Raw genomic sequence first — 12,041 nt, 5'->3', positions numbered from 1 at the left:
TTGACTGATTATTAAGTCTGGTTTAGACTCAGGTGATCTTCTGTCTTGTTTAACTTTTCAGCCGGGAGCAGAGAGTACAGGCTAAAAATAATGTTTCCTGTTTCCCTTGTTTGTTATCAGGTGGGTATCGAGCCTGCATCCAGAAATCAGCAGGTGGTCGGAGGAAAGGGACAGAAGAGGAAGAGAAGCAAAAAGGAGGTTGTCAAGGTCCCACGGAAGAAGAAGAAAGGTAAGGTTATGTGAGCATAAAAATTAATGCACGTGACTGATGGACTAAAGACAGACAGCTGACAGAGTGTGTGTGTTCTTTTTGTTCTTTGTGTGTTTGTTATTTGCCTTATAGAGCTGAAGAAACGCACCCCTGCCCATGACGAGGCAGACCACCAAGCTTTGAAAATGATGACCAGACAGAGAGTCTACTGGTCTGTACAGGAAGACTCACTGATGATGCTCTGCAGTGTGGCCTCACACCTGCTCAACAGCAAGGTACTTGTCGGATCACAGAAATCCAGGCTTGGGCCAAAGAATGAGTCTGGCTTCCTTGTCTAACACTTTACCAATAATTCATATGAACAATAACTGGAGACACTCAAAATAAGTCACTGGAGAGGATCAGAGTCCAATGCAATAGAGTTTTTTCTTTCACAAGAGATAAACCCGAGTCAGTACCAATAGCGAACTGAATACAGAGCTCTGTGCTCTTATACAGCCAAAAAGTGTCCCTCCTCCGGTGGATTCTCCACCCATTTTTCTAAAAATATTTTTCCGTACTTTTCCAAGAAACATTGGTGCCATACTTATATAACTGGGCTCTGGAAAGTACGGAAACCTTCCATGATCTCATCATGAGAGAGACTTCCCGTCTCTATCTAGGAGGGAGAGGCCAGGAACAGCACACTGATCCAAAAGTACAGCAAGTTCATTTATATACACATTAAATAAAGTTGGGCTTAAGTTGCAGCCCTGACGAGCACCTCTTCTCTGGGTGAAGAATTCAGTTTGTTGGTCTCCAATTTTTACAGCACATCTATTTTCCAAAAACATTGATTTAACCAGATCATACATTTTGCCCTCTATACCACAATGTAAAAGTCTGTAATAGAGCCCTTCATGCCAGATAGAGTCAAAAGCTTTCTTGAAGCCAATAAAACAAGTCAATATCTTACCATTTTTTGTTTGGTGTACATGTTTGTTAATTAAAGTGTGAAGGGTGGATACCAGGTCGATGGTGCGGCGTTTTGGGAGGAAGCCAATTTGATTTTTACTCAAGATGGAGTGATCTTCAGGGAAATCTAGTTTTCTTTTATTTAGAATACTTCACAATAGTTTACCTAGACAACTGCTGACACAGATGCCATGGTAGTTACCAGGGTCTGATTTGTCCCCACTCTTATGAATGGGGGAAATGAGCCTTTGCACCAGATGTCGGGGAAACATCCTGACTGTAGTACGATATTGAACAACTTCAACACTGCACACTGCATCTCTGGGGTGCTGCATTTGAGGTTTTCGTTTTTAATGCTGTCTGAACCACAAGCTTTTCTTGGCTGGAGAGACTTTGTGTGGTCAATTCTTCCCAAGTAATTAGGAAATCAAGGGGGTTTTGGTTGTCTTTAATTGTTTCTTCTAATGTTTGGAGTTTTTCTTTTATAATCCGTTGATCTGAATTAACTAGATTTATTGTTATGTCTTTGTACAGATTTGTGCTCTCCAGATGTCACCATTTTGGATGGGTGGTGCTTGTTGTTGCTTTGTGTTGAAGTTGTTCCACATATCCTAGAATTGATTTTGATTAATGGCGTTTTCAATATATCTTGAAGTTTCTTGTGGGTATAATTTTGTTTTTTGTTCCTAATTTTACATTTATATTTGTTTAAAATGTCATTGTACCTAATGCGTAAGGCTGGGTTGTTTGGTTGGCGATGTTTTTCATTTGCTATTTTTCTCAAGTCTTTTCTGATGGTCTTGCATTCTTGATCAAACCATTTGTCGGTGTTTTGCTTTTTAATAGGCTTCTGTTTTTGTTTTATAAGGTTAGCTGTAACAGCTGCCTGATATGAAATATCAGTAGTAAGCCTTTTTTACACCATCTCTGGTAGGCACATATTGATTTTGGTTATATACTGATATGTCTGTCATTCATCAGATCAAGTGAGTTCAAGGCCATGATGAATTTGTCTACACTGTATTGAGCCCATCTGTAAGTAGGGTTTAATTTATACAGCTTACTGGGTTCCCTTTTTGTGTCACTCATTTGACCTGAGAGTTTAAAGAACGCATTCATTTGGTTGTGATCTGAAAGGGGGGATTGCTGTCTAACAGTGAATGCACTGATAGTGGAGGGGTCCATGTCAGTGATTGCATGGTCTTCTACACTAGACCCAAGAGCTGAGGAGTATGTGAATCTCCCTAAAGAATCCCCTCTGAACCTACTGTTAACTGTGTACATGTCTAAGGCCCGACAGAGTTGCACTACCTCCCTGCCACTTTGGTTTATGTCAGAGTCAAGGTTGTTCCGAGGGGTGATGGTTGGTGTGGTAAACAGGGGAGACTGACCAAACACATGGTTGTTGACCTGTGGGTCGATGACATCAGGTTCAATTCCTGTTCATCCATTCAGATCTCCAATTAGAAGCATGTTCCCCTGAGCCTGGAAATAGGCGATTTCTGAGTGGAGAGTTTCAAAAATGTCTTCTGCAAAAAAAGGAGATTCTAATGGGGCTATATAAATAGCACAGAGATATAGATCTCTATCAGTTATGCCCAGACTTTGATCTAATCTTAACCAAATGTGTGATTTACCCTGTTTAACTGGTGAGATCTAACAGCAAAGGTCTCCTTTATACCACACCAAGATCCCCCCTATGTTCCGCCCTTGCGTATGATTTTGGTGTCCTCTAGGGCACCATGACTTCATTATATCCTGGAGGACAGTTAGTGAGCAGATCATTTTGACACTATATTTCTGTTAACACAATTACCAACATCTTTGATAGATTTCATGAATTCAGGGTTTCCTCGCTCAAAGTTTGAGGAGTGGAGACCCTGAATATTCCAACAGCTTATATGAAATGAACGCAATAAAACAATCAAAATGAACCTGTATAATGAGACAAATATTAAAAAAAACTACAATTATCTGTAAATTTACAATACTGAATAATCATTTTACATGGATTACATGGAGACATGTACTATTTTCTCTCTCAGACTTCCTGTCTGTCTGTTTCTGTCTCTCTCAAAATGTTCAGCTCCTACATTTATGTTATGATTCAGCTATTTTCTACCTTTCATACTTTTTGAAATATTAAGCTTACAGCAGTTACTATCACAATGGCAACCTTGTATGTCAGGGGAGAAACAGAGCTGATTGACATGCGTTAATTAGGTCAGTTTGAAACAGACACACACAAACTGCTTTTTCTATCTGTCTGAGGGTTTTTAATGATACACAAAACACAATGTACAGACAGACACAGAAATAAACACACACAAACAAACTCACACACACCCACACACATAGGTCTGTGGTAGAAATGTTCTACCTTTTTCATACATTTTATTAAGGTTTATCTACTTGTACATACTTTCAACTACACACTCCATTCCAGTTTAGCGCCCAGTCATCATTCATACTCCTTCAGCTGCTTCTTCATACAGTTAAGCCATAAACCCAGTTAAGCTCCCATCCATTAGTCAAGTCATGCAGTTCAGCTCCTATCTTACTCTATATTTTTCATCCAATTCAGATCATTCCTACTTTCCCAACTATTCATATTACTGCAATTCAGTTTAGTGTCAGCGAAGCAACAGACCTTAAAATATTCCACATCTTTCATACATTATTGGTATCATTCAATATGTAGCATTCAGCAGCCAGCATTCACACCTGCATTTTCTTCAGAAGTCAAGGATGTTCTAACTTGTTTGTACTTGTTCAGATCAAAACATACAATGTATTGTTAATGTGTTGCAGTTAAAAAGGCCGTTCGTACCTTACTGTGTGGTCAGAGACCTGCTCCACGCAGAGTTTGAGATATCGGTGGATAAAACATCTGTTGCTGTCGGGCGTCGCTCACGATACATCCTCAAAAATCCTCAGACGCTTCTGAACTACAGGTAGGTACACATAATAAAAACCCACACATTTTTAAACACAAAACCTGCAGTTTTATTCATCAACTATGTGTTGCAGGATCTGTCTGGCTGAGGTATACCAGGACAAAACTCTGATGAGACTGTTGGAGGAGAAGAGACCTGCTAATCCAGACAATCCAGAGGTATGTGTGGGTTTTTTTTGTGTTGATGTTATTGTTGCTCTTTTTTTGTTTGTTTGTTTGTTTCTGAAAGTTTGAAGTTGACTTTCTGCCTTCACAGTTGAATATTTCTGCCTGTGTTGTTTTAGGATTGTGCTAAAGAGTTCTCTGAGTACGTAAGGCTGCTCAGACAGAAGTTCTGCTCTGCTCTGAGCGCTGGTGATATGATCATACCTGACACAAAACATCAGCTCTTCTCACGGTAAGAAGAGCAGGAGGTTTTATGTGCTGACCAAAGACAAGCAGTGATGGCTGGAATAAGAAGCTGAGCGTAGTTTGTATTGTAATGCTATTTATGTGTGTTACAGGTTCAGGGTTTCGGCAATAGACAATGGAAAGCAGGTGTCATGCAGAGACACTCTCAACTGGTGAGGATTCAATTAGATTTTTATATTTTCTTCCACTGATTAATTTTTGAGTTTTTGTTGTAGCAGTTAATTGTGTGTTTGTGTGTGTCCATTGCAGCACAGATGACATTCATGCCATAGTGTTACATAACTTGATCCAGAGCACTCTGGCCATGACCAACAGTCAAATGAAGTCCTCCAGATCCTTTCAGGTACAGCCATCTTTAATTAGCTAAGTTTATTTATATAGCACCTTTCAGGAGCAGAACGTCACAAAGTGCTTCACAATAAAAAAAAATAAGGCAACAGACTTAAGAAGTGTAAAAACACCATCAAATGGAAATAAATGAAAAATTGCACAAAGGCAAGTCTAAACATGTACCTAGTGTCCATTTGTCCCCATTTCCTACAACATTTGCAGATACAGAACAAACACAAACTTCTGATTATCCATCTGTCTTGTCTCAGACCTTCCACATGTACAGCAAGTATGACCAGGAGCTGCTGTGCCAAGTGTTCATACAATGCAGGAAGAGGGGTCTGGTCAACCGCCGTCGTGTCAATCAGCCATTTGGGCCGAAGAAGAACCGAGCGCTGCCCATCCTGCCTATGTCCTACCAGCTGTCCCAGTCCTACTACAGGTACACAGCCATCTGAGGGAAGATACTCAGATTACTTGTATTTTATTAATTTTATTTAACCAGAATGTCTTTTGACATGCATTATCACTTTTATAAAAGATACCTGGCCAAAATGTATCATTGTAGCTTGCAAAAGACTGCTGTACTATTATTTATTTTTTAATTGTTTTGGTAAATTTGGAAGGGACCATGTGCAGTATTAAACATAATGTGTTGTGCCAGAGTTACTGTAGATTAGAGCTACTTTTCATTTGCAGTCCATTGGCAGTGATTGATCATATACTGTACATTAATTGAGTAACTATTGCTTATAGAAGAGCAGGTTATTATTTTCTTTTCCAGCAGCCTTCACAGTTTTTAAGCTATAAACATAAAAATAACTGCAAGGAAACCAGATACATTAAAAGAAAATAAGTGCAGAGATTATGTATGCATGTAAATGTCTGACTATACTGAATGTACTAGGAAGTAGTTTAAGAAAGTATGGAATGACTGCAATCCTTACAGGATTCCACCTCTGTATAAATTTGGGCTTTTGGAGCCTTAAAGCATATGAGATTTGCTCCACCCCATAAAGTTCCCATATGAGGGAGTGTTACTTGATAAGAGGATAAATTTGTTTAAAGGTCCGGTTTCTCCACAGTACGAACTTCTGTATAACATGTACACTCTCATACAACAACTAAATATAGTGCAACCTGTTGAATACCTGGAACTTAACAGGAAGATCAGATTTCAACCACTTAATTGTAATACACTTAACGGCAGCCATTATTAGGGTTTAAAAGAGCAGTTTAAGGCCTTCTGACTGCAAGAGCTCTTCTACGAATCCATGACTACAAAGCTACAAGACCCTAGTTTCACTTTAGTTTCTGAGCCATAGTGTAGTTCCTGCCTTTAAAAGTCCCTGCTCCATGGGGGAGTAATTTCTGATCAAAAGCCTCAAGACTGCAACAACTTCTATACAACATAGACTGCAAAAAAGTACCTGTTGTTTCTAGTAGCAATATTACACCTAGGGGAATTTATGTTAATGTTATTAATGTTTTAAACTCCTCAATAGATGTAATGCCAAAAAACAAAAACACTTAACAGATCTTTGTTACTTAAATGTGCGCCATGCCTTTCTGGTATTTTCACAGTCTTCTTCCAACTCTGCATGTCTCTTTTCTAACATTGATTCAACAGGCTAATCATGTTAATATTTTGTCGTGTGGAATGTAAAAATTACATTGTGGTTCTTAAGATAGGATGGAAACACAAAAAATAATTCCCTAAAGGAACTTTTTAGCTTCTGTTCCTGAGTTTAGTTCCTGGGAATATTTGGTAAAAAAAAAAACATAAGTCTTCTGTTGTTAGCAGCAATATTTGAATCCTTGCCACGCTACTTAAAGTTTGATTGCAAAGCCTTTTGATCACGCTTCTCCCATTCCTCCCTGACAGGCTGTTTTCGTGCCGTTTTCCTCACTCGTTATGCACTGATTCCTTCCGCTTCTTGAGGAGTCTTATTAACTACAGGATGGGAGATGAGCGACCTGTCACTACGTTCTACCATGAAACCGAGAACAGGTCAGAGAATGGGGAGGAAGTGATGGAGAGGAGAGCAAGGTCAGAAAGAAAAAAAAAACTAAGCGAAGGGAAGGAAGGTGGCAGACCAGTGAGTAAACCAGAGGTACTACAAGAGAAAGCAAACAGTGACTCCACAAAGGAAGGAGAGAACAACCAAGGGAAAGTGGAAGGAGAAGAGAAGTTGATGGAGGTAGACATGAACAATGAGAAAACGGAGGTGACAAGCAAAGCAGATGAACAGAAAAACCCAGAAGATTGCTTCACAGTTGGTTTTGGTGAAGATCCATCCAGTAGAGAGCCACCAGGAGTGGCTGCTACCTCACACACAGCACTTCAAGCTTCAGAGGAGCCTCCGGATGTGTCGGACATGCTGCGGTTCTCTCTGGACTCTCCAGGTGGAGCCTGTGTGGTCTCTCTCAGCCTGATGTCTCTGGGACTGCTGAGTGTGTACATATCCATACCTAAACAGATGGTGGTGGTGGACAGCAACCTGGTGGACAACGATGTAGTGAAGAAGTGAGTTATAATCCTTGTACTTCAAATATCACTGTTGCATGTTATTGTATTTATAGTCTAAAGGAGATTATCATGCATTGTGTTGGGGAGGAGGCACAAATCTCAGAGATATTTATAACCTGAGGTATTTCATAATCTGGACAAATATCTACATGACTAGTTATGAGTAAATAATAAAATATGTGAGTGTACTGACCCTTTAAAAAACAGAATTTTAGATTACATTTCCCAAAGTCATTCTGCAATGTGTATATTTACAGTGCATCTGGAAAGTATTCACAGCGCTTCACTTTTTCCACATTTTGTTATGTTTTCCTCAAAATTCTACAAACAATACCCCATAATGACAATGTGAAAGAAGTTTGTTTGAAATCTTTGCATAATAATTAAAAATAAAAACTGAAAAAAACTCACAGCCTTTGCTCAATACGTTGTTGAAGCACCTTTGGAACCAATTACAGCCTCAAGTCTTTTTGAGTATGATGCTACAAGTTTAGCACACCTATTTTTGGGCAGTTTCTCCCATAATTCTTTGCAGGACCTCTCAAGCTCCATCAGGTTGGATGGGAAGCATCGGTGCACAGCCATTTTCAGATCTCTCCAGAGATGTTCACTCAGGTTCAATCTGGGCTCTGGCTGGGTCACTCAAGCACATTCACAGAGTTGACCCGTAGCCACTCCTTTGTTATCTTGGCTGTGTGCTTAGGGTTGTTGTCCTGTTGGAAGATGAACCTTTGCCCCAGTCTGAGGTCCAGAGCGCTCTGGAGCAGGTTTTTTTCATCAAGGATGTCTCTGTACATTGCAGCATTCATCTTTCCCTCGATCCTGACTGGTCTCCCAGCTCCTGCCGCTGAAAAACATCCCCACAGCATGATGCTGCCACCACCATGCTTCACTGTAGGGATGGTATTGTCCAGGTGATGAGCGGTGCATGGTTTCGTCCAGACGTGACACTTGCTATTCAGGCCAAAGAGTTCAATCTTTGTTTCATCAGACCAGAGAATTTTGTTTCTCATGGTCTGAGAGTCCTTCAGGTGCCCTTTGGCAAACTCCAGGCGGGCTGTCATGTGCCTTTCAACGAGGAGTGGCTTCCGCCTGGCCCCTCCACCATACAGGCCTGATTGGTGGAGTGCTGCAGAGATGGTTGTTCTTCTGGAAGGTTCTCCTCTTTCCACAGAGAAACCCTGGAGCTCTGTCAGAGTGACCATCGGGTTCTTGGTCACCTCCCTGACTAAGGCCCTTCTCCCCTGATCGCTCAGTTTGGCCGGGCGGCCAGCTCTGGGAAGAGTCCTGGTGGTTCCAGACTTCTTCCATTTACGGATGATGGAGGCCATTGTGCTGATTGGGACCTTCAATGCTGCAGAAATGTTTCTGTACCCTTCCCCAGATCTGTGCCTCGATACAATGCTGTCTCGGAGGTCTACAGACAATTCCTTGGACATGGCTTGGTTTGTGCTCTGACATGCACCGTTAACTGTGGGACCTTATATAGACTGGTGTGTGGCTTTCCAAATCATGTCCAATCAACTGAGTTTACCACAGGTCGACTCCAGTCAAGTTGTAGAAACATCTCAAGTATGATCAGTGGAAACAGGATGCACCTGAGCTCAATTTTGAGTGTCATGGCAAAGGCTGTGAATACTTATGTACATGTGATTTTTTTCGTTTTTTATTTTTAACAAATTTGCAAAGATTTGAAAAACAAACTTCTTTCATGTTGTCATTATGGGGTATTGTTTATAGAATTTTGAGGAAAATAATGAATTTAATCCATTTTAGAAAAAGGCTAGAGGCAAAGCTTGGCTGTGTGGCTCGTTCCAATGCAGAGGCACAAAAATACAAATAGCTGCTGCATCTGATGTATCACTGAGTTTATCGTAGAAAAGGTTTCAGTCGTAGTCATCTGGACACTGTTTTCAGAATCAAGACGTTTCGGCTTCCATCCGGAAGTCATTCTCAATTGTGAAAAAATTGGACGGGAACTGGAAATTTAAGCTACTCTGTGTTACATAAGCCCTGCCCTCAGGAATCTGTCTGAGTATCTGTTAATAGCTAGTTTCACCTGAAACTGACCTAATTGTTACAAGATGGCCCAGTAATCAGTAATCAGGCCTATTGTTTTCTGGCTGCATCTACTTCATCACTGTTAAGTACCTGATTAGCATGTGATAGGCGTGACCAAGGTGATAATACACTCTGATAGACATTGGGCAGATTAAATCTCAGACCACCATTTCTGTTCAAAGAGGGGTTCTCTTTTTTCACAAAAATGGCTTCCTTGACGCCCCGTTCAAACCAACTCTTCTCTCTACTTAGAATCTTCACCTCGCTGTCTTCAAATGTGTGGTTTGTAGCTTTTAAATGCAAATGCACGGTGCTCTGTAATCCTGAGTTAGCGTGTCGTCTGTGCTGATAAAGTCTTTTGTGAAGTGGCTGTTTGGTCTCGCCTATGTACCGTTCTTTGCAGTTTTCCTCACTGCACTGAATGGAGTAAACCACATTGCTCTGTATTATCACCTTGGTCACGCAATAAAAACAATAGGCCTGATTACTGATTACTGGGCCATCTTGGAAACTATCAGGTCAGTTTCAGGTGAAACTAGCTATTAACAGATACTCAGGCAGGTTCCTTCCTGAGGGCAGGGCTTATGTAACACAGAATAGCTTAAGTTTCCAGTTCCCGTCCAATTTTTTCACAATTGAGAATGACTTCCGGATGGGAGCCAAAACGTCTTGATTCTGAAAACAGTGTCCAGATGACTACGACTGAAACCTTTTCTACGATAGAACACTCTTGGACGAATGAGGGACTACACCGTATCACTGAGTTTGTTTACATGCTCACTAGGACCCTGGTTTTGAGTCTTATCCTGTTTTTGATTATATTCAGGATATGGAGTTTACATGGAACATGGAAACCTGGATATTTATATCCCTGTATACATGATCATAACAGTATCCAATGGGGGTGTGCCATATCCTATCATTCACAATGTATATTAGTATCATTTGTCTGGGCTCATTTACTTCTGTAGTCTTAGTAAATTCCCCGATAAACTATAAAATTATGGTGAGATAAAATTTTGCACCCTTGACAGTAATTTGCGGCAGGTTCGCGAAATATCTCCTGAAGTGCTCTCTCTGATTGATTCACTAGCTACTGGAAAGTTTTCAAGTTTGTGGAGTTGAGAAACAAAATAATATTGAGGTAAACTGTGGCTTTTCAGTATGGCAGCACTGGAAGAAGAGGACGATGATGATGATGATGACGGTGATGAGTGTGAGGGGAGAAAAAAAATGGAAGTGAAGGCACATCAAGCATCACACACCAACTACCTGATGATGCGGGGACACTGCTGTCCTGGCATAGGTTTGTACTTACTTTCTTTTATTAGATAGATGAATGTTTTCTGCAATGTGTAAATTCATCTCTGGTGGATAGCAGAAAGTAAAGTTTGTTCAATTCAGTGCAAGGTGATTAAAATCATGTTGCTGAAAACCAAAGAGTAAAAAAGTAACAGTACAAATAGTTTAGTATTTCATTATGTAATGAAATCGTTAAACATATTAAACACTAATTAAACAAAAGAATCCCTATTTCTTTGTAAGTCAGTTAATTTAAAGTGCACAATCAAGTGTATACACTTTACATTTGTAACAAAAGACAATAGCAAATGTAAAACATATAAAAACAAGATATTATAAAGCTTCATAGCTTATTTACAGGAACAAAACCCAAAATATCATAACGTATATTTGACTTGGATACAAACAACTTGAAACAACATTTGTCTGTTTTTTCCAGACAAATGTGCCCTTTTGTGTATTTAGATTTACAGCTCAAACAAATAGTCAATTAATTGATTATTCGATTGTCAGAAAATTTCAATTTTGACTGTTGATTTATCGTTTCAGTCGTTTATCAAGCAAAAATGCCAAACAATCTCAGGTTTTAGCCCCTTAAATGTGAAGATTTGCTGTTTCTTTCTTTTTTTATATATCTTTGTAAATGTAATATCTTATGGTTTAGGACTGTTATTCAGACAATTAATTGATTATTTAAGAAAATTTAAAGATAGATTAATCTGTTAGTTGCAGCCCTATTCAGATTTATAAAATCGTTATTTTGTTTTGTTTCTAGTCAAAGTACGTAACCTCAACACCAGTGATAACGTCGTGGTGGAGTCATGTATTATGAGGTTGCAACTGCGCAACACACCTGCTCACCACGTGTTCAGTATGGAGAGTAAGTATCAACGCATGTAAGACATGTGCAAACACAGTTTCACCTGCAAAAAAAATAATTCTTTAATTTCTTTTTTCTTAATTTTTAGACTTACCACCTTTGGACTTGACTAAATGTGGTCCATCCCTGCTGCCCTCCATCCTCACCTACTCCACCCGTTCCTCCTCCTCGTCTCAACATAGTGTGAAGGAGTGTGACAGGCGTTTGATTCAGCAAAGAGGATACACTCCTCAGGACATAGAAGCATGTGCTCAGCTCAGGAGGAGCTTAGATGAAGCTGGTGAGAACGGCTTGGATATCCATGACTTCTACCAGACTCATATGCACCTGGAGGAGCCGCAGTCTGGACGCACCAGGAGCCTGCAGCAGTATATGAAGGTAAACACACGTACAGCTAGTCTGCCCT

General features: G+C 40.0%; 1 protein-coding gene across 1 annotated transcript in view; it reads left to right on the top strand.

The window, feature by feature from the left end:
- The window catches only part of LOC122872193 (general transcription factor 3C polypeptide 1), a 35,659-nt gene that overhangs the window by 21,163 nt on the left and 2,455 nt on the right, over positions 1 to 12,041 (top strand). Inside the window, exons 26-37 of the mRNA XM_044188089.1 lie at positions 121 to 229; positions 344 to 486; positions 3,977 to 4,119; positions 4,196 to 4,280; positions 4,406 to 4,518; positions 4,625 to 4,684; positions 4,782 to 4,875; positions 5,132 to 5,304; positions 6,748 to 7,389; positions 10,617 to 10,759; positions 11,531 to 11,635; positions 11,724 to 12,013. Coding sequence (XP_044044024.1) covers positions 121 to 229; positions 344 to 486; positions 3,977 to 4,119; positions 4,196 to 4,280; positions 4,406 to 4,518; positions 4,625 to 4,684; positions 4,782 to 4,875; positions 5,132 to 5,304; positions 6,748 to 7,389; positions 10,617 to 10,759; positions 11,531 to 11,635; positions 11,724 to 12,013 — 2,100 coding nt within the window. The remainder of the gene's footprint in view (positions 1 to 120; positions 230 to 343; positions 487 to 3,976; positions 4,120 to 4,195; positions 4,281 to 4,405; positions 4,519 to 4,624; positions 4,685 to 4,781; positions 4,876 to 5,131; positions 5,305 to 6,747; positions 7,390 to 10,616; positions 10,760 to 11,530; positions 11,636 to 11,723; positions 12,014 to 12,041) is intronic.

The sequence above is a fragment of the Siniperca chuatsi genome, linkage group LG3 (assembly GCF_020085105.1).
Source record: "Siniperca chuatsi isolate FFG_IHB_CAS linkage group LG3, ASM2008510v1, whole genome shotgun sequence".
NCBI lineage: Eukaryota > Metazoa > Chordata > Actinopteri > Centrarchiformes > Sinipercidae > Siniperca > Siniperca chuatsi.
Note: the sequence above shows the minus strand (reverse complement) of the source record. Positions and strands in the feature narration are given on the sequence as shown.